This window comes from Loxodonta africana, chromosome 12 (genome assembly GCF_030014295.1).
Source record: "Loxodonta africana isolate mLoxAfr1 chromosome 12, mLoxAfr1.hap2, whole genome shotgun sequence".
Taxonomy (NCBI): domain Eukaryota; kingdom Metazoa; phylum Chordata; class Mammalia; order Proboscidea; family Elephantidae; genus Loxodonta; species Loxodonta africana.
This window is the reverse complement of record NC_087353.1, coordinates 32,342,124-32,365,089: the sequence shown is the minus strand read 5'-3', so window position 1 is coordinate 32,365,089 and position 22,966 is coordinate 32,342,124. Positions and strand designations below refer to the sequence as shown.

The 22,966-nt window shown below is 35.4% G+C and overlaps 1 protein-coding gene across 2 annotated transcripts in view; it reads left to right on the top strand.

Moving 5' to 3' along the window:
* Nucleotides 1–22,966, top strand: part of WDR35 (WD repeat domain 35) — a 76,970-nt gene that overhangs the window by 18,051 nt on the left and 35,953 nt on the right. Inside the window, exons 9-13 of one of the 2 annotated variants that reach the window (XM_003411904.4) lie at nt 5,830–5,955; nt 7,598–7,783; nt 11,516–11,548; nt 11,923–11,983; nt 20,421–20,565. In XM_003411904.4, coding sequence (XP_003411952.2) covers nt 5,830–5,955; nt 7,598–7,783; nt 11,516–11,548; nt 11,923–11,983; nt 20,421–20,565 — 551 coding nt within the window. The remainder of the gene's footprint in view (nt 1–5,829; nt 5,956–7,597; nt 7,784–11,515; nt 11,549–11,922; nt 11,984–20,420; nt 20,566–22,966) is intronic. The other variant, XM_003411905.4, reaches the window with a different exon arrangement.

Sequence of the window (22,966 nt, the reverse complement as noted above, 5' to 3'; positions counted from 1 at the left end):
ACTGAATTCAATCCATAACACTTTTGAATGAGTATCTCAAAATATCCAATAAAATGCACTATAAGGAATAGATGCTCTGTGTACATTGTCAGCTAACAATATTTTTGGTAGATGTAAACACTAAGGAAAATCAAGAGTGTAGTTTTCAAGGTTCCTAAATACTTAAAAATCTGAATTATTTATATTCCTACACCTTCCTTAATTCAAATTCATATTGTTTATTTTTGCTATTCACCATTGGCTTACTTTTCATTATGTCATTTTATCTATTTTTATTTCTTCAGCCTCCCCCAAGTGGAAAAACATGGGTTCTAAGGCCTGTTTGCTTCGTCTTGAAATACAATGTTATTCATTAAATTGAGACCTAAGCGGTTTTTGGTACAACTGCAATTGAAAATACCTAACATAGTTTTTCAGGGCATTATAGTCATTTAATATTTTTTGAGGAGCCCTAGTGGTGCAGTGGTTAAGAGCCCAGCTGCTAATAAGAAGGTCGGCAGTTCGAATCTACTAGCCACTCCTTGGAAATCCTGTGGGGCAATTCTACTCCGTCCTGTAGGGTTGCTATGAGTTGGAATCAACTCGATGGCAACATGTTTGGTTTTTTGGTTTTAATATTTTTTGAATAGATGAATAAACGGGGAATTTATTTTTGGATTTATGTTATTGTTAAGAGAGAAGATAACTTAGAAGAAAGTTATCTGAAGATTTAAACTTAAGGAAAACTTCAGGTAAGAATTTAGTTTTTAATATGAGGATTAGGGTCTTCATCTTTTTGCACTGTGGTCTTAGCCCTTGTAGGGTATCATAGAGAGCCTGGGGTTTGTAGCCTGAATGACCTGGCTTTTGAATTCTACAGTGTAGTTTGATCTTAGAGAAGTTATTTAACTTCTAAGACTCCGTTTACTCAATTTCTGAGAGAAAGCTAATACCTTGTGTTGCTGTTATAAAGATTAAATGAGATAACAATGAGAAAATGCCTATCACAGTGTTATGGATTGAATTGTGTCCCCCCAAATTTTGTGTTGTAAATCCTAACCTGTATGCCTGTGGTTGGCTCTGGTAGTCCAGTGGTTAAGCGTTTGATTGCTAACCAAAAAGATTGGCAGTTTGAATTCACCAGCCGCTCCATGGAAACCTTATGGGGCAGCTCTGCGCTGACCTATAGGGTGGCTATGAGTTGGAATCGACTCTATGGCAGTGGGTTTATGGGTTATCCCAGTGGTTATAATCCCATTTGGGAATGGGATGTCTTTATTATGTTAATGAGACAGGATTAGTTTAGGATATATGTTAAGTCTCTTTTGAAATATAAAAAGAAATTAAACAAGCAAGTGAGAGAAACAGAGATATGGGGTAAGATAGATGCCAAGACACATGGAGATCTCTAAGGAACCAGGAAGCAGAAACTCAAGAGACAGGGACCTTCCTCCTAAGCCTACGGAGAGAGAAGGACTTCCCCTAGAGCTGTGTCTTAGTTATCTAGTGCTGCTATAATAGAAATACCACAAGTGGGTGGCTTTGACAAAGTTTATTTTCTCATAATAAAGTAGGCTAAAAGTTCAAATTTAGGGTGTCACCTCCAGGGGAAGGCTTTCTCTCTCTGTCGGCTCTGGAGGAAGGTCTTTCTTGTCAGTCTTCCACTCACTAGGAGCTTCTCTGCACAGGAACCCTGGGTCTAAAGAATCGCTCTGTTTCCGGTGCTTCTTTCTTGGTGGCATGAAGTCCCCAACTCTCTGCTTGCTCCCCTTTCCTTTTCATCTCTTGAGAGATAAAAGGTGGTGCAGGCCGCACCCCAGGGAAACTCCCTTTACATTGGATCAAGAATGTGACCTGGGGAAGGGTGTTACAATCCCACCCTAATCCTCTTTAACATAAAATTACAATCACAAAATGGAGGACAACCACAGAATACTGAGAATCATGGCCTAACCAAGTTAATACACACATTTTCTGGGGGACGTAATTCAATCCACGACAAGCTCGCACTCTGAATTCTGACTTCTGACTTCTAGCCTCCTAAACTGTGAGAAAATAAATTTCTGTTTGTTAAAGCCATCCACTTGTGGTATTTCTGTTATAGCAGCACTAGATGACTAGGACACTAAATGCTTACTAAGACTAGATTTCCTTTTCTTGCTGCTGCCACCATCTGGCTATGTTACACAGCTAGAAGTTGGCCTATTCTCCTCCCGTTGTGAATGTGTCAAAACCAAGAATTGTATCCTCAGAGCTTGCTTGTCCTCCTTTGGTTCCATACAGGCAGCAAGACAGATTTATTGGACTGTCCCTCCCTCTACTCCAGGCTAAAACTTTTTTTTCCCCCTTGGTTTCCCTGGCCAAATGGAGTTCAATAAATCAGACTTTAGAACATGTTTAGAATAAGGGATATCAATACAAATTATTGAAATTCTTGGCATTATACTGCTCTGTGAAAGACGTATAGATTATAAAAGTATTTGTCTTTTTATGACCACATTAAAAAAGTTATTGCATCCATTTATTCACTCATTAATTCAGTAATAAAATGTGCTGTCCCCTGGTGACGCAGTGGTTAAGAGCTTGGCTGCTAAGCAAAAGGTTGGCAGTTTGAATCCAGCAGCCCCTTCTTCGAAACCCTATGGGACAATTCTACTCTGTCCTATAGCATTGTTGTAAGTTGGAACTGACTCAGTGGCAATGGGTTTGGGTTTTTTATTTTTCTTTTACGTTAATATATGAAGAAATTAATTTGAATCCATGATACATTTACTTACTTAAGAGATATTTATGAAAATCTGTTTACCGAGTAATCTGTTAAGGGATAGGGAAATAAATGTGATTGTGATAAAGTTAGTGCTCTCAGGGGTCTCGCTGTCTAGATTCTCTAAAACCATATAGGGAGGGAAGAAGGCAGGACTCATTGAGGAAGCAATATTTGAATTTTATCTTGATGGATGAATAGGATACTGCAGGAGGACAAGGAACAGTAAAGACAGGACAGGTGTAGAGGGAAGGAGAGGAGATTTCAGGCAAAAAGAGTATTATATGGTCCCAAAAGTATGGAGACACAGTAGTTCCTTGTGAGTGAATGCACAGTAATTATGGTTAAATAGTAGAACATTAAGCCAAAGAATGAAGTTTAGGACCAAATGGAAAAAGGCATGTATACTATGTATCTTATTTATCTAGTGCTGCTATAACAAATATTGTTACCAATCTCCAATCTGATACAAAGGGTCCTTGTCTTTTCCTGGGTGAGAATACACATGAAAGTCAAACTTATCTTCAGTAAGCTTTATCTTGCTGACTCAAGCAAAAGGAGTCAGCGGGGGACTAAGCTTCTCCAAAATACTGACTTGAAAAGGGAAGCAAGGATAGGGCTTACGTGGGTTCGGTGGAGACAAGAGAGTAATGAATGTTTAGTGGACTTTTTTTCAAGGGGCGGGTACTTCTCAGAATGGTGGTGCATGTTAATTAGGTTGTGCACGCGTCTGGAATCCAAGATGGAACCCACTGATATTCAAGATGGAGTCCTCTTGGCAGCCCTTGGTATCACTTATTATGGGATATAGTGCAAGCACACTGATCTTTGGCACTGTATCGCCATCTTCGGAGGGCTAAGGAAGGTTAAACAGTGGTCATCCTTTGTTCTTCTGCACATGGAGGAGCCTGTAAAGGGGGCAGGGACTAGAAAAACACTAAGAAGGAGATAGTAATTCACGGATTGTTTCAACCTCTCTCATTTTGACAGGGTGTGGTTCCTGTTTACCCAACTTCTAGATGGTAATCTTTTAACAGCTCTTTTGTTCTGCCAGCACAGTTAACCCCATCTGTCTCAATACCACAGGTAGATGGCTTTAACAAAGAGAAATTTATTTTCTCACAGTCTAGTAGGCTAGAAGTCCAAATTCAGGGTGTCAGCCCAGGGGAAAGCTTTTTCTCTCTTTTGGCTCTGGAGGAAGGCCCTTCCCATCAATCTTACCCTGGACTAGGAGCTTCTTTGCTCAGGAACCCCAGGTCCAAAGGATGTGCTGTACTCCTGACACTGCTTTCTTGGTGGAGGTCCCCAACTCTCTATTTGCCTTCTTTTCCTTTTATCTCTTTTAAGATAAAAGGTGGTGCAGGCCACACCCCAGGAAACTCCCTTTATGCTAGATCAGGAATGTGACCTGAGCAAGGGTGTTATATACCTCGGATCCTCTTTGACCACTGGCAGAGATTACGATTTATAACACACAGGAAAATCACAAAATGGAAGACAACCACACAATACTGGGAATCATGGTCTAACCAAGTTGACACGTGTTTTTGGAGGACACAATTCAATCCATGACACCGTACTAAAGAATGTGATGGTGAAAAAAAGCTATTAAATTTTTTTTTTTATTACTGTATGTTTTTATACTGCAGTATAGAAAATGATCAGGTTTGTGCTCTAGGAAGATAATTGTGACACTAAAGTAGAGATTGGATTTGGGATAGAGGATGGGAATAAGGAAAGGAACGAATGATCAGAATTGTAATTAGGAGGGTATTATGATGAGTCAGTTAAGAAATGAGGCTATTGTAATGGAAGATAGAAAGGAGTAAAAGCAATAGGACTTGGTGACACCTTGCTGGTGGGGGATGAAAGAGGGAGGCAAGACTTTAGGATTGAGCTTAAAACCCATTGCTGTGGAATCAATTCTGACTTATAGCAACCCTAGAGGACAGAGCAGAACTGCCCCATAGGCTTTCCAAGGAGCTCCTGGTGAATTTGAACTACTGATCTTTTGGTTAGCAGCTGTAGCTCCTAACCACTACACCACTGGTACGATATTTCACTGATTTGAAGAAGCATGATTTTAATGTTTTATAACCTCTAAAATTGGGATGTATCTTATAATCAAATCTGTCATGTTTTAATTAGCAATGTGTTTTTTTCTCTCCTTGTTACTCATAAAAGTAAAAATGCATATTTAAATCAATGACATCTTAGATTTGATGAAATTTGGTATTAAATTCTTTGGATATAATTTGTAAATTTTTTCTATCATATGCATGATTTTCACTATAAAGATTAAAGGAAAATGTTATTGAAGTAATTATCTTTTACAAAATAATTTTTATACCAAATGTTCTACATTCTACTTCAGTGAGTAGCTTCTGGGGTCTTAAAAGCTTGGGAGCAGCCATCTAAGATATTTCACTGGTCTCACCCCGTCTGGAACAAGGGAGAATGAAGAAAACCAAAGACACAAGGGAACAATTAGTCCAAAGAACTAATAGACCACAAGTACTACAGCCTCCATCAGACAGAGTCCTGCACAACTACATGGTACCGGGCTACCACCACTGACTGCTGTGATAGGGATCACAATAGAGGGTCAGAGCTGGAGAAATATGTAGATCAAAATTCTAACTCATACACACACACAAACACAAAGACCAGGCTTACTGGTCTGACAGAGAATGGAGAAACCCCGAGTATGGCCCCAGACACCCTTTTATCTCAGTAATGAGTTCACTCTTCAACCAAAGATTAAACAGGTTCATAAAATAAAATGAGACTAAAGGGGCACACCAGCCCAGGGGCAAGGACGAGAAGGCAGGAGGGAACAGGAAAGCTGGTAATAGGAAACCCAAGGTCAAGGAGGGGAGAGTGTTGACATGTTGTGGTATTGGCAACCAGTGTCACAAAGCAATATATGTACTAATTGTGTAATGAGAAGCTAGTTTGTTCTCTATACCTCCATCTAAAGTATAAAAAAAAAATAATAATTTCCATACCAGTTTTCATCTGTGAAGTGATTGTATTTGAGTTAATTGTGATACTTTAGGTTAAACTTTTTTTTTTTTTTCTTTCAGCATCTTGGTACTTTGAAAGTTCCTGGAAAGCAGATGTCTGCACTATCTTGGGAAGGAAGTGGACTGAAAATTGCCCTAGCTGTTGATTCTTTTATATATTTTGCGAATATTCGACCTGATTACAAGGTGAGTATTAAGACCTAGTTTAAAAAGTGTTTTTTACAAAATAATTTTGTTCTAACTCAAAATACTGGTTTCTAGCTTATATTTGTATCCTCGTTTGTTTTAGAAACTAGTAGAAAGGAGGCTATTCTAGTGACATGATAGGACATGATGAGAAGAACACTTCACTTCTGTGATATTCTTCCTAAAAACCCAGTCTACCTGTGAGAAAAACATCAGACAAACCCAAATTGAGAGACATTCTACAAAATACCTGACCAGCACCCCTCAAAATGTCAAGGTTATGAAGAACAAGGAAAGACTGAGAAACTGTCCTAGCACAGAAAAGCCTAAGGAGACATGATGATTAAATGTAATATGTCCTGGATTGGGTTCTGAGCTTGAAAAAAGACATTAGGGGAAAGCTAATGAAATCCAAATGAAGTGTGGAGTTTAGTTAGTAGTAATGTATCAATGTTGGTTTCTTAGTTGTGACAAATAAACCATGAAAATGCAAGTTGTTAACTATAGGGGAAATTCTGTGAGGGTTGTATGGGAACTCTGTACTACCTTTGCAACTTCCTTGTGAATTATTGTAAACTATTTTAAAGTAAAAAGTTTATTTTAAAAAAGTTAACTGTAGTACAAACAGCTAAACGTGGCTTAGCTTTCAGTAGTAAAAAACCTGTAAAAAAAAAAGCCCATTGGTGTCAAGTCAGTTCTGACTTGTAGTGACCCTATTGGACAGAGTAGAACTGCCTTGTAGGGTTTCCAGGGAGTGGCTGGTGGATTCAAACTTCCGACCTTTTGGTTAGCAGCTGAACCCCACCAGGGCTCCTTGAATAGTATATACGATCATAATAATGTTAACATTGAATATTGATTTATTAAAAATTGCAATATAAGTAAATTGGGAAATTTAAATGGAAAGGAAAACATTAAGTGTATGATGGGGAAGGGTGGTACATGAGAGCTAAATTCTCTTCTATAAACAGTACCATAATCAATAGATTAATACCAAATATGGACATGGAGATAATGACCAAAACAAGTTCAGTTAAAAGAGTTAGAAATGGTTACCTTGGAGGGGAAATTGGAGGAGGGATGTTTGCATTTTGTTTTTGTTTGTTTTAAATAAGCCATGTAGAATTATTTGACTATAAATTATGTAAGTATGTTACTCTGATGAAAACAAATATAAAAAATGCGAGGATAAAAAGGCAGAGCAACTACTTTTGAATTTTGGCTTGGGAACCGAGACTTAAAACTTTTGACAGGAATTGCTCTTCCCCCAACCACCCATTACTGACCATTGAAAAATCTGAACTTTTCACCACTGAAGCTTAAAAATTGCAAATTAGAGTAAGGAAAGTTAAACAGACTAAATTTATTTATTTGGCACATTCTTTGTTTTATAAATATCTTTATTTTACACTTTTTAAATAATTTTTATGAATAACAGTATTAACCAGAATGTTCAGTCCTCCGTCCTCTGAAGAATATAATACATTTGTTAGGACTGGTAAACCATACGTTATAGTATTTCTACAGTAAAAATATAATATGATTTTTCTTTCCCGATACTAAATATCTTTCTCTCTCTTCCTTCCTTTCTCCTTCCCTTCTCTCTCTCCCTTCCCTTTTTTCCTTCTTCTTTTCTTCCTAGTGGGGCTATTGCGCGAATACTGTAGTTTATGCATATACCAGACCTGATCGTCCAGAGTACTGTGTGGTCTTTTGGGATACAAAAAACAATGAGAAATATGTTAAATACGTGAAGAGTCTCATTTCTGTTACTACCTGTGGAGATTTCTGCATTTTGGCTACGAAAGCTGATGAAAATCATCCTCAGGTAGGTGTTCATGATTATCTTAAAACATAGGTGGGTTAACTACTTAGCAGAGTTGAGCTATAATTATCTGTTTTCTCTAGCACAGCCTCTATATGGCCAACTACATTATGTGGTCTATTCATCATGTCTCTTTAGACATCTGTTTTGGACAACTATGTGTCTTCATTGGTTCTGTGTCTCCTGACATTTTTCTTCAATTAGCTAATCCGTTGGTAGTTCATACTAACTAGCATAGTTCTTAAGCTTTTTGTCTCTGAAACTTACCTAAAATACCAAAATCCTATTCTAAGTTAAAATTTCGTAAGAAAAAATGAATAACCAGATATCTGGTATAAATGCTCAAGAAATTATGTAACAGTGACCATTTCTGACAGTTTTGATTGCTTTTGACAATGAGAAATGTACTTTATTTGCAGTTCTATTGCTTTAAAAATCAGTGTCTCATAGCATAAAATGAATAATGTAAAGAGTGTCTTTTATAAAAAGTATACTAGCGACTTAGTTTCAAAGGTATGTAAATTTTTCAGAAAAGGACTACTAATTTCTTTGGCTATGTTATAAATTATTTTGTTTCATTAAAAACTATAGAGATTTTGGTTAAAGGTGGCAGTTTGAACAGCCACATTTGGCTCAGTTCTCTCCTGTAGCTCACTAAAACAACAGTAAAGGTATTTAAAAAAAAAAAAAGCCATGAGCCCCTAGGGACCAAAAAGAGAGAAAACGGCAACAAAATTTTGGAGGTTAGAGAATAGATGGATTAGTGGTAATTACCTTAACTGACCTAAGAAAGCTGAATCTTAAGCCATTGGTGGAGAAAGCAAAGAAGCAAGCAGTTTACATTACAGAAAGTGGTACCTGGTGGGAGAGAGAAGCAAACAGAAAAGCAATTTAGAACTACCAGATATTATGCAGGAAGGAGGAAACTTAAAAAAAAAAAAAAAAGACATATAAAGAAGCAAATTTCCAGGTCCTCTCCCATGTACTGAACCCATAGGCAACTGTCTTTCTACCACCTCAGAAGACTAGCATTTATGCTGGACTGAGGGACACCAGTCACAGCTGAGGGTGGAGAAACTTTGCTTAAACCAGCAATTATCTTAAAATTTTACTCCTCAATGTTACTTCCAGCCTTGTTGTCCCACTTGGTTCCCAGAATACTGGCAGCTAAACATACAGCTTTCTCATATGCGATTGGAAGAGTCTTCTCTGGAGATTCTGACCAGTTCAAGAGAAAAAACCTCTGAAGATACTGATATTGAGAAACCCCAAGGAAACAGCCCTGCCCAGACACTTTGCATTGAAGACCACAGTCAAGGAGGCTTAGCCATAGGCAAATGGCTTCCAAACAGCTTTTTAGTATCTACTCTTAAATATAAGCAGATAGACACAGATTATGGGGCATTTGAGGAAAGCGTCTAATCTAACAGGAAAAGACCAAAATAAATACAAGTTGGAGGAAGCAGACATACCTGAAGAAGACTTCAAAAGAGCTGTCATTTCAAAAAACACTATTGTTATCCTCAGCTTTTTAAGAAGAGATATCATATTCGTAAAATAAGAAAAGGATGCTATAAAAAGAAAGTTTTTAGAAATTACAAGTAAGATAATAAAAATGAAAACTTGGTAGAAACATTGGAAGATAAATGAAGGAAAACTATACAGTAGAGCAAAAAGACAAGGAAATAGAAATTAGGAGTGAAAAGATAAGAAAATCAGAGGATGAGTCCTGGAAGCTCAGCACTGGAATAATGTTTCTAAAAAGAGTGAACAGGCAAAATGGAAGGAAGTAAATTTGAAAACAGAAGTCAAGAATATTTTCCTTGCGTTTCTAGATTGAAAGGGCTGCCTGAATACCTAGCACCATGAGTAGAAATAGACCCACAACAAGGCGCATCACTGTGAAATTTCAGAACATGGGGGATGACAAAAAGACCCTACAGGCTTTCAGAGAGGAAAAACAGGTTTCATAGGACCAGGAATCATAGTGGCATTAGACTTGTCAACAGCAATACTTCAGAGAATTGCCTTCTAAATTCTGAAGGAAAATGATTTCCCAGCTAGAGTTCCATACCTTTAGCAAACTATACATTAAGTATAAGGGTAGAATAAAAACATTTTTATATGTGCAGGGTCACCAAAATTTACTTCCCAAGCTTCCTTTTCTTAGGAAGTTACTTTAGGATATGGCCTACCAAAATGAGGAATAAACCAATACAGAGAAGGAAACAGGACTCCAGAAACACAAGAGAGAGGAGAAGGGGCTTCCAACAATGGTGAAGAGCAATATCCTCTGACAGTTGTGTACTATGCTTACTTAGTCATCAGATAAGATGACAGCAGGTCAGAAGGCTCCAAAAGAAATTTCTAGAAGATGAAATTAATGGAATATCTAATATGTTTGAACCCATTGAGAGGAGCAATAACTCAGGGATAATTGAGGTCTTGAGTTAGTAATAAGTAGATGGAAAACTAAGTGAAGAGAAAAACTAAAGACAATTTTCAACTACAGAGAGAACAAAATGTGCTTGAAAGGGAAAGAAATTGTGACGTACATCATGGCTTAGCTGTGAAGAGCATTTGCATAGTCATAATGATGTAAGCAGTGAATTTTTTTAATTAAAAAAAACTTAATTAAAGTATAATATACATATGAAAGTAAATATTTAACAAGATTACATTATGAGTGAAAAGATGGAAGGATGGAAGTTTGCTCTTGTGTGGTGGGGTCTGGGGAAGGGGGAGTGAAAGACCGGTAAATATTTTCCTAGTGGGCAGTTAATAGATAATGTTCCCAACTTAAAAAAAACAAACAAAAACCACCTAAGAAGTAGAGCAATGCACATGTTACTTCGATTTGTGGAAGTTAATACCAAAACGATGAGTTAAATGATCTGAAAATATTTTTCAATGGGGAGCAGGAAACGGGAAGATGGGGGGACTGCCGTTTTTGAAGAAGTCTTAGGAACTCTTTGAGTCATTAAACCATGGAATATATAACTATGATAAAAATGAAAAGAGTTAATTTTTAAATAATACTTTATTGTGTTTTTAGTGAACATTTACACAGCAAATTAGGGTCCCATTTAACAATAAAAAAAAATTTTTTTTTTTTTTTTATACAAATTATTCAGTGACATTGGTTACATTTTTCACAGTGTGACAACATTCTCATTATTTCCGTTCTGGTTTTTCCATTTTCATTAATCTGGTTTCCCTTTCTGCTATTAGCTTCTCATCTTCGCTTTAGCGTATGTTGACTGGTCTCATATAGGTGATTTTTTAAAGGAGCATAGTACTCACAGTTGATATTGTTTATTTTATGAACGAATTAGTTACTTAGCTGAAACATGGAAAAGAATGTTTATCATTTAGTTTATGTTTGTGAAATAAAACGAGTTTTACTTGAGAGACAAAGTCTGTATTTATATATAAATAGTTGGTTTATTTGAAATTGTTATTCTAGTCAGGAAAACATCTAAGTAAAATATTATTCTTAGTACAACATACAGAAAGAGTAATACTAAGAAGGATTAGATTATCACTTTAGAATAATATGATGTAAACTGTGAATTTTGCTTGATTATTTTTCCTAATATTAATCATTGGTAATTATTTGTGTTGTTAACTAATGGACATTGTATGTCATTTTTCACTAGGTTGGACTGTGTCTTTTCTCAATTAACAGATTTTTTTTTTCTCAATTTCTCATGTTATTTATATATTGCTTCAAAGGAAGAGAACGAGATGGAAACATTTGGTGCAACGGTAACAAATTAAGTTAGCTCTTAAATAGCTGATTGTAGATAGAAATGAATTTTGAAATTATAGCTGATTGGGAATTTCAGAAGTATAAATAATGAAAAGTAGCCAGGGCACTTGAGTTTCTTAAGTGTACTCTTAAAAACTACAGTGTTCAATTATATTGAGAAATGAGCCTTGGTTTAATTTTAATTCACCTTTATTTCTAATGCTCTAGATTATCTTTGTTTTTGTTTGTTATTCTTTGCACCTAATAATTTTTGTCAATTTCCCGGTTAGCCATACTTGAAAAAGGGATAAGCATGGTATACATTAAGTATTATTTCCTTTATTGCACATGAGCAGGGGTACTGATAACTCTTTGTTTTATTCATTTGCAGTTTGTGCTTGTTCTTTGTAATTCTATTGGCACTCCTATGGATCCCAAATACATTGATATTGGTAAGGAAATGTTAATGTTTATTCCCTCTCTAGTCAGGTTTTATTTGTAACATTAATTTAAAAGCTTCACGATGGTATTATTAATTAGAGCAATATTCTCTAAAACTAGGATGACCATACTTTCTTGTTTGCTGGATCTAGTATCAGTTTATGCCTTTTGTCCTGATGGAATTATAAAAATGTTCCCTTTAACTCTCAAAAGTGTCCTGATTTTGACAATAAATTTTAAGATCACTCTATCTAGAATCCACAATAATTTCATAATTGCTACACTGCCGTTTTCTGTTTAAATGAGAAATATAATTTTACACAAATAGATATGCAATGCAGTGGTTAGTATGCAGTAAACTGAGAATTATAGAAAGGATTTTTTGCCTTTAAGCCATTTTTTTAAATTAATAAAGTACTTATAAATACCTCTCGTATTTACGTATTTATGTTCTTTCCAGATTTTCTAATGAAATCAGTCTGTTAACAGGGACAGCTTTAACAAATTCCTGACTTTGTATTTTCAGGACACACTTTACTTTAGCGTTATCATTCCTTCTATCCAATAGCTGTGAAAGTAACCATTAAAAAGTTCCAAATCTTATTGTAAGTGTTTTGTAAAAAATCATTGATAGATATTTTGTTGCCATTTCACTATAACTTCCAAAAGTAACGGTTTTCTCTTAAAGCATATGGTAGTTTAGTGGATACGGTAATTGAAAAATGATTAGATTTCAAAAGTTGAAGTCCCACTTAATTATTTCTTGGACCCAAGAACCAGTTTTTTTTTTTTAATATTAGAAACTCAATCTTAGCGAGATTTTAGTGTCTACCTTCTAAGTGTTTTCATTTTGTTAAGTGCTTTGGGCAATATGAGCAAAGTGATAAAAAACTTACTGGACTCAGATGTTTTACTCTTACGTCTAGGGTCATGGTAACTCACTCACTTTTATATAATGACACTCTTCAACTTCATGCCTTATGTTCATTTATTTTTAATTGATATTACAAAGCATGTTTATATGCTTCTGTACGTAGGTATACCCTCACGTGCAGGTATACATATGTTAGTGATCCTTGGTAAAAGGCATAGGTTAAAATTATTACAGAATCTTATAAATAATTGAAATAAATTGATTCCTGTGGTTTTATACTATTTTATTTTTATCTTAACATCACATGAATTTGTTCTATTTATTAAAAACATAACAGTCCTTAATCTCAAAAGTAAATTCTGTCAATCTTTAGATTATATGCTTTCTCTTTGAATATCAAAGTTTTAACAGAATCATAATGATGATAGGATTAGGCACAAAGTAATTTTATTACATGTAGTCTGTTGTTTAATAAAATAGATGTAAATTTCTTTACCTTCGTAAAATGGCAAAAACTTGAGGATACGATTATTTGTATTCTTGAGTCTTGAAACTTTTTTTTTTTGCAGTCTCACTGGCTGAAATTTTAACAAACAGATCTTTCGTTGGTCTGCTGTAAACACAGCCAAAAACTCAATGTTTTTGTTTCTACATATCCTGTAAAATTCCTTTTTTAAGTTTCTGTGCCAAATTTTGATGAGGACCACAGGCTAAAACAAACAAAAAAAATTATTGTGACGTATTGTCCTGGAAAGTATTATTTTTGTTTTGCTTTACTCTTCATCCTGACAATCCCTGTAGGAACATTTAAAAGAACTCTATGTATTATTACAGGAAATTCAGTTTGTAGATCCCCACTGTACTATACACATAGGAATTAGGCACCCTGTTTTAGTGTTCTTCCTTTGAGCCCTCATAATTCCTTTGGTATACTTCTATCAGTGTACTGCTTACTCTGCACTGTGACTATTAATATTTCTTATCTGTCTTCCCCACTAGATTTTGAGCTTCTTAAAGCAGTATCTGTGTCTTATTCATTTCTGTATTCCCACTGCCTAACACTATCTAATACCGAAATATCTGTCGAATGCATGGAAAATGTTTATTTTCTATCATGTAAATAGAAAATGATAATTTATTTAACGAATCACCAATAAATATTCAGATTCTATACTGTTTCAGGTTCCATACTGGGTGCCAGAGCTGATAAAAAATTAATGATGACAATTTCCTCTACTTAAAGGTTTCTCTTGAGCTGAGTTTTGAAAGATAAGTATTTCTTGGCATAGCGTTTTTAAGGAGAGCAAACAGCATTTGCAGGTGAATGAAAACATGAAAAGTAGCTGGGAAGTCAAGGTTGCCTGTGCAGCAGTCATTTTGGCAGTAGTGTTGTAGGCAGCTTTCAAATGATATGTGCACTAAGTTTTCTACATATCCCAAAGAAAGTTATTTTGATGAAGACATTTCAGTGCAATCTCAGCTTGCCAGTTGTTGAAAAGGCTGGGAAATGAATACATAGGAAAGGCAGAGGGTAAAACCGTAGAGATATGAATGTGGGCATTTATTTCAGGCTTCGGCATTCAAGTATTACAAGCAGGTTTTACTTATATGTCAGTTCCTAAGTTGTTTTAAGTTATTTTACATCCTTGCTTGGCTCATAACTACTATCTATTAATGTTACAAATTTCAATTAGTAGAAGCATAATTATTTTCTTTTTAATTATTTTCTAATAATCTTCCTAGTTATTTAGATTCCCGCCCCCCCCGCCCATATTGAGTAGTTGAGAAGGGCATGAGGTTTTGTTTTTTTTTTTAATTTTATCCTCGTTATATTCTTTTCCTAAAACATTCTATCTGTTAAAATTTATTTGAAGTGACATTTTTCTTTTTTAATTTCTCTTAAAAGAAAATTTTAAACTTTTTTTTTTCCCACTATTCTTTTGGACAGTGATCTTATTTCTTCCTAGGAGCTTGGTCTGGGTGAGATGGCTCTCTTAATAAAAATCTAGCATAATTTATGTAGATAGGATTATCTACCCTGTGAATTTGCTGAAATAACTACCGTGTGAATTCAAAACAACATGTATTTCAGATACATTTGTATTAAACCAAAAAAATCAAGAGTGTTTTTGCTTTTAGAAATGACTAGAGGATTGTATGTGGTTTGATTGTTAAAACCTACATTGATGATAGAAGTAAAAACCATGGCAGCCACACCTAACACTGATCAACCATTAATAGAGACCCAATGCGCCATGGCTGGTTGAGAGTGCAGATTCTGGAGCCAGATTGACTGGTTAAGAGAATCTTACATCTTGTACTGTCTTATCTTATCACAGCTATTTTCCACTCGTTTCTAGCTGTGCCACTTGGGTGCATTATTTAACCACTCTGTACCTCAGGTTCTTATTGAGGGTAATCATAGTGCCTGGCTCATAGGCTGGTTGTAAATTAACATTTGTTATGTGTTTAGGATAGTACCTGACATATATTTAAAAAATAAATAAATATTGGCTATTACTATTATTATGTGCCAGGCACTATGTTATGCTTTGTATTTATTCTTTAGTTTCTCGAAACAGCTCTATAAGGTTGTTATTGATATTATGTTCAAATTAGAGTAAGGAAACTGAGGTTCAGAGAGAATAAGCAATTTATCCAGGACCACAGAATTAGCAAGTAGGTTAGCCTGGGACTCGATTCTGAGAAGTCTGACTCTTACCTTCTACCTTACAAGTTCACAAACTTTAACTGCTTTCTAATAAAATTTTTCCTAAGCATCTAAAACTATTTATCTAGTCAATATTTACCTGCAATTGTAAATTATATTCATTCTCCTTTCTTTTTGAAACATCCTAAATAATCACAAGGGTTTTTCATTAGCCTGACTAAATCAAACTTAAAATATTAGTGGGTCAAGGTAAGATAGTTAAGGTAAGAGTCAGACTTATCAGAATTGAATCCCAGGCTAACCTACTTGCTAATTCTGTAAAAAAAAAAAATAAATTGCTTATTCTCCTGAACCTCAGTTTACTTACTCTAATTTGAATATAATAGCAATAACAACCTTATAGAGCTGTTTTGAGAAACTAAAAAAGATAATAAATATAAAGCGTGACATAGTGCCTGCCTGGCATATAATAATAATAGCCAATATTTATTTTTTTAATATATGCCTGGTACTCTTCTAAACACGTCTTAATTTACAACTAGCCTATGAGGCAGGCACTATTATTATCCTCACTGAGAAACTGAGGCACAGAATGGTTAAATAACTTGGCCCAAGTTGTGAACTTACTTTAAAATTATGCTAAGGGCATAACGGAAACCCTAGTGGCATAGTAGCTAAGAGCTAGAGCTGCTAATCAAAAGGTTGGCACCAAGTGTTCTTTGGAAACCCTGTGGTTTCTATAGGGTTGCTATGAGTCGGAATCAACTCCGTGGCAATGGTTTTTTTTTTTTTTAAGGGCGTAATAGTTACCAGCATCAGAGTATTGATGGTAGTATTTACTAGATATTTAGCAGATGCTTAATGATTTAGTGAGGACAGGCTCAGAGAATGATGAGTGAAACCTGGGCCTGGTGTGTTAATCATCCAGCTGAACGTGCGTTCCCTTAGGCTTTGCTGCCATTCTCCAGGACTGGCTGTGAATTGTTGCCCAAAGGAAAGGCTTCTAGCTCCCTCCGGAGCTCAGTGATGGAACACATTTTGAGTAGAAAAATCTTCATTATTGTAATGACAAATAAATTTTTAAAATATGATTCAATCGTACTGAGTTGTCCAGCATATAAACATTTTTGAATTTGGATCCCTGAGCTGTTAATCTACGAAACTGACATCATACCATTAGATCATCTTCTAATTATTTGTTTAGTTGCTAAAGTCTCTTGCTGCTTTAAATGTCCTTTATTTGGACTGTGGCAAAAACTCCATAAATGATAGCTTATATTAACAATCATTCCTTTATTCTGGCCATATTAGTGATTATTTTGCATGATACTTATACATAGGAAAATTATGTTTTATAATTTTTAAATTATAAATTTAGAAAACAGATACTAGAACAAACCTTCATGAGTTCTTTAATGTTTTGTATGTGTGCTTAATTTTATATTGCTTATTCTGTGTTTTGTGACCTTGGGCAAGTTAGTTATTTTGTTTTTGTAATTCTTCGTTTCTTGGTCTATAAGATGGATTTGATGAGACTATCTACTTCATAAAAGGATGTTGGATTAATGTATGTGAAGTAATTAGCACAGCATCCGGCACACAATAGAGGAACAATTAAATATTCTCTAAGAAATGAACAAAGAAAAGTTATTTGTTTAGAAGAATATATTCCTAAATTAGGAAAGAACTTGGGAGAATTTTCTAAAAGTAGAATTATAACACATATGAGATCAGAGGAAAGGAGACCAGGAGGGAGGGGATTGCAGTATTCTAGGTGAGAAATGAGAAAGGCCTGAACAAAGCAGCAATGGTAGGGGTGATGGGAAGGAGGGGTGGGAGAGTCAAGAGATAGTATGAAAATAGAAATAATAGGCTTTGTGACTTTATTACATGTGGGGGCAACTTTTAGGGTAGAGTCTAGAATGACCCCAGGCTTTGCATGTGTATGACTGTTAAATGGTAGTATCATTTATTTTGATAGGGAATAGAATCAACTCATTGGCAAGGGTTTTAACTTTCTTTTTTTTTTTTTTTTTTTTAGTAGAAGAAAGGAACATTTTTCTTTTTTTGAAGGAGATGATTTCAGGAATGAGAATGTTTCAGGAAAGGAGGTTGGGGTCAACACGTTAAACTTGAGGTTCTTGTGAGCCACCTACCTGGAGGTGTTCAGTAAGAAGTTGGAAGTCAGGGCTTTGGATACACTAATAGCCTTGACGGTTTAGCAGTGGTGGGCCAAAGAGTTTTCCTCACTCTGACCCAGAGTGACACAAGAAGGTTTCAAATCTATTTCTTGCTTTGAAACATTCTTATTATTGAACTTTCTCTGTCAATTTTTGAGCAGTTTTGCAATTAGACTACTGATTTCTACATTTTATTCTGTGGCATTATATTTTTTTTCTTTTTAATTATGCTAAGATGTCATTGAATAAATTTCAGTTGTTCTCAATAAATTATTAACAGTTCAAAAGCAATGTAATATAGATATTTTTCTTATTAGGATTAACTCAAATCTCTACTTACAGTGTACTTTTTGTATTCTATTTGTAATAGTTTACTTTTAAATATTTAAAAACCAGGTGGTAGCAGTTTCTAAAGTTTTAAGTTTATAATTACCCACCATTTTCTCATTGATTATATTTTTTAAATTTCTAAATTACTCTATGAAGTGTTTGTTATCAGATTTATTTTACCAAAGAGGCACGTCATCGTAAGGACCCACAAAGGCTAACTGACTTGATTAAGAGAATCTTGTATCTTATACTTTCTTATCTCACAGATACTTTCCATCTGTCCCTCCAAACCCTACCACCCTTCTTCACCCTGCTTCATTCCATTCCATGGCTTTTGATTGGCCAGTGGCCATAGGAGAGTGGGGCTATTTATTCCTCTGGCTCATTCCCTGTGGAGCTGACGCTGTTTTTTTTTTTTTTTAATGTAATGGGAGGTCACTATTCTTCTCAATGACAGCCTCCTCTACGTCACTCTGTCCTCTTGGTTTCTCTCATGCCTTCAGGCCTACTGGTGGTAGCATCTGTTATAATCACAGAATGTTTTCTAGGTGTTGGTGCTTTCCCTTCTCTTTATTATATTCTTGCTGTTAGATTTAAATATTTATATTAAAAATATAGTAAATCTTTAGTTAGTATGGGAAAGTAGTAACTACTGAGCACAAGATATTTTATAAATTCTTATTTGTGGTCTTTAAGTATGAAATACTTCCACATATGTGGATTGCCCACCTTGTATAAGATGCTGGAAAATACTAAAATATAGAACTAAAAATACTTTGAAATTTATTAAGGCTGGAATGAAAGTGAATAAATATTAGATCTTTTGCCTTTGAAGTCCTACTAAGGAAATGCATAATTTCATAACCTGCTTCAAATTTTATGATCAAGACAGAGCAAATCTGTTGTAAGAAGGAGGAATATAAGGCATGAAAAACTGTCACAAAGGGCTGTTTATGAAGAAAACCAGATAGGATAACTCACATTTCATTTTCTTCTTTAGTTATATACCTACTTTGGGGAAAACTGTGTACTTTAACACTTTCAAAGATTAAACATAAATTTTGCTATATTCTGGATGTCATAATTTTTACAGTAGAGTTAAGCTTGGAATTGAGATAAAAACTGACAAGCTTTTTTTAAAAAACAGTTTTATTGAGATATAATTCATACACTATGCAATTTGCAATTCAGTTTTTTAAAATATATTCACTGGGTTGTGGAACCATCACCACAACCTAATTTTAGAACATTTTTGTCCCCCAAAGAAACTCTGTACCCATTAACAGTCACTCCCCTGTCGTCACCCCCAGCTCTAGGCAACTAGTAATCTTTCTATCTCTATAGATTTGTCTGTTCTCAACTTTTCATTTAAATGATATCATACAATATGTGGTCTTTTGTATCTGGTTTCTCTCACTTAGCATAATGTTTTCAAGGTTTATCCATGTTGTAAAGTGTACGTTCTTCCTTGCGTGGCCGAATTATACTCTCTTGCATAGGTATATCACGTTTGGATTATTCATTTATCAGTTGATGGTCTTTTGGGTTGGCTCTACTTTTTGGCTACTATAATTAATGCCAGTATAAAGGTTTGTGTATGAGTTTTTGTGTGGACATATGAGTGTAATTTCTCGGCCATATGATTACTCTATATTTAACATTTTGAAGAATTGACAAATTGTTTTTCAAAAGGCTATACCATTTTACTTTTCCATCAGCAATGTCTGAGGGTTCTGATTTTTCCATAGCCTCCCCAACACTTATTAAATGGGTGTGAAGTAGTATCTCATTGTGGTTTTGACTTGAATTTCCCTGATGGCTAATGATGTTGAACATCTTTTTATGTGCTTATTGGCATATGGCTTATTGGTATATCTCCTTTACCTGTTTTTTAATTGGGTTATTTGTCTTTTTTATTATTGAGTTAATAAGAGTTATTTATATATTCTAGATTCGGTCCTTTATCAGGTATATAATTTGGAAATATTTTCTGTGGGTTGTCTTTCCACTTTTTTGATGGTGTCCTTTGAAGTACAGATGTTTGTAATTTTGATGAAGTACAGTTTGTGTTTACTTTTTTCACTTGTGCTTTTGGTGTCGTATCTAAGAAACCATTGCCTAACCTAAGTTCACAAAGATTTTCTCTTAAGTATTATAGAGGAGTTTTAGCTCCGATATTTAGGTCTATAATCCATTTTGAGTTAATTTTTATGAATGGGCTGACCAGCTCTTGCTTCTTATTTCACAGACTGTGAGTATTTTGAGACTATGTGTGAGTGTATTGTCTGTAAGATGAGGGATTGGAGTCAGTGATCACTGAGGGCCTTTATAGCACAAACATTCTGTGATTTTATGTGACTGTTACTTAATTGTCTTAATGTTCTCTTTAATAGTACCATTATTTGTTGCAATGACCAAAACGCATGTGATAGCAGCTTCAAAAGAAGCATTTTATATCTGGCAATATCGGGTGGCAAAGAAGCTCACAGCATTGGAAATTAATCAGATCGTGCGATCTCGAAAAGAAGGGAGAGAAAGGTACATGTCTTGATACGTATTTTTTAGTAGCTCAACCATATCATGTTTTTAAGACATAGTTAATTATGGATTATGTTTGTGAACTATAAATTGTTTTGATTATATGCAATAACATTTCTCCATTAATTTGAAGGTCTTTCAAATTTATCTGTTTAAATTTATCAAAAGAGACATGTTGTTGTATGCCATCGAGTTGATTCTGATTCACAGTGACCCTGTATAACAGAGTAGAACTGCTCTGTAGGGTTTCCTAGACTGTAATCTTTGTGGGAGCAGATCGCCAGGTCTCTTCTCCCATGGAACGGCTTGTGGATTCAAACAAAGCACTGACCTCTTGGTTAGCAGCTAAATGGTTAACTATTGCTCCACCAGGGCTCGTTAATAGGAGAGATAGTAAAAAAAATAAAAGAAGCCCTTACAGATAAAGAGTGGAAATCTGAGGTTTTATAAGGAAATCACCCACTCCTACCATATTAGAGTTATTATGCTATATTGAAACGATTTCTTGGTTAAGTCTGGATGTCTAACTAAAGATTTTCCTTATGGGCTACGGATAGAGGTCTCTATAAGAGAGTGAGATCGTGTTAGCATCAATCACTGTAGGAGAGGCAGGTGTTTAGACCAGCTCTGGGAGAAGTCTTTAGGTGGGATGAACTGGGGTCTTGGCTTCTCTCTCTTTTGCCTCGGATTCCATGGAGCCTGGGCTTAGAGTTACTTCTGTAAGTGGGGTAAAAAGGGCTGTCACATAGGGAGGTGAGGAGCCAGGATGGAGAGAGTCCCTGTTGTAAGTCTCAAGGTGAAGATGCATTTACTGTGTTTTGTGAACCATATTATGTTATTAATATTGTGTTTGTTGCCCTTTTGTTGTTACCCTAAGTGTAAAGTATTTTTTCAGATATTTTAATCTAATGATTTCTTAATGAGGGGAGATATGTATGTGTGTGTGGGTGGGGATCATGGCAGAAATTCCAGGTTGCTTTTTCACATCACCTTCTTTCTACACATTCACCTGAGATCTTAATGCAACCTCCCCTTCCCTTTAAGACTCATTTATGTACTAAAACTAAGATAGGAGTTATGTCCCCAGTAAAAGTATTTTTGCTATGTGAATTCATGTAGAAGCAAAAAAAAAAAAAAAAAAGTTGGTAAATGCTTATCTTGCCTTGTTGATAATGCGGGAAGACAAAGAATGAAAGAACCTTTGGCTTCTTCAAAGACAGCATATGGCAGTGGTAGCAATAATAAGCAAGAGACCTTTAACTTGCAGGGAGAAGGTGGATCTTCGGACAAAGTTGGAGCAAAAAAGTCTACCCTCTCCATAGAGATGCTGGTTTTTGTTTAAGTAAAAAAGACAGCATTTCCTTGTATTCCTGTCTGGGATATACTTACTAGTTTTAATGACTCTGGGCAGGGTCTCCTTGGACCTCATTTCCACATCTATAAAATATAGTTGTTGATGGTGATAACAGCCATCATTTATTGAGTACCTCTTATATCCACGTATCATGCCAAGTCCAGTTGGTACTCTTGTTATTCACGTTTTACAGAAAGGACACGTGAGTTTAAATTATTTGCTAAAGGTTACCAACTGATAAATGGAGTTGGGACACGAACCCAAGTTTATCTGACTCTGGACCGCTGTGCTCGGGTCTGCTGCTCTGTAGCTTACTTGCTGTAAGAGAGGGAGTTGGACTGAATGATCTCTCAAAGGATCTTCTATTTTAACTATCTTTGACTGTTTTATTCTTGATAAGTAAATAGAAATAGCTACTGGATGTAAGTTACACCAATTTAGAGGTACGCCATGTATCTGCATATTTAATACAATGAAACCTGTGAGAGCTGGAGCTTGATGGGACTGCCTTTTTTTTCTAGGTCTGGGAAGTTTTCTACCTTTGACAGGATGTAGTCTTACTACTTTTCTCTTGCTCTCTATTTAGTGGAAAATACTTGAGTTTTCCTTCTCTGACAGGTTGCCACCTTACACAGGTTCCGGCTTTGCAGGTTTTACTGTATAGAACCAAACCCATTGCCAATAAGTTGATTCTAACTCATAGCAACCCTATAGGACAGAGTAGAACTGGCTGATAGGATTTCCAGGGAGTGCCTAGTGGATTCAAACTGCCAACATTTTGGTTGCAGCTGAACTCTTAACCACTATGCCACCAGGGTTTCCTTTTACTGTATATTTCTATTAAATTTATTTAAAATTTAATCTCCATGTAACATTGATGAAAGCACAGTTTTGATTTTAAATTAACAATGATAAAATTGGATGGTATTTTTAAGATAGAAAATCACATGATTTTGGGGGGTTATATTATGGCTACCATTTCTTGAACCCCTTTTATGTCAGGCTCTATGCTTATGTGCTTTACAAACATCATTTTATTTATGCTTC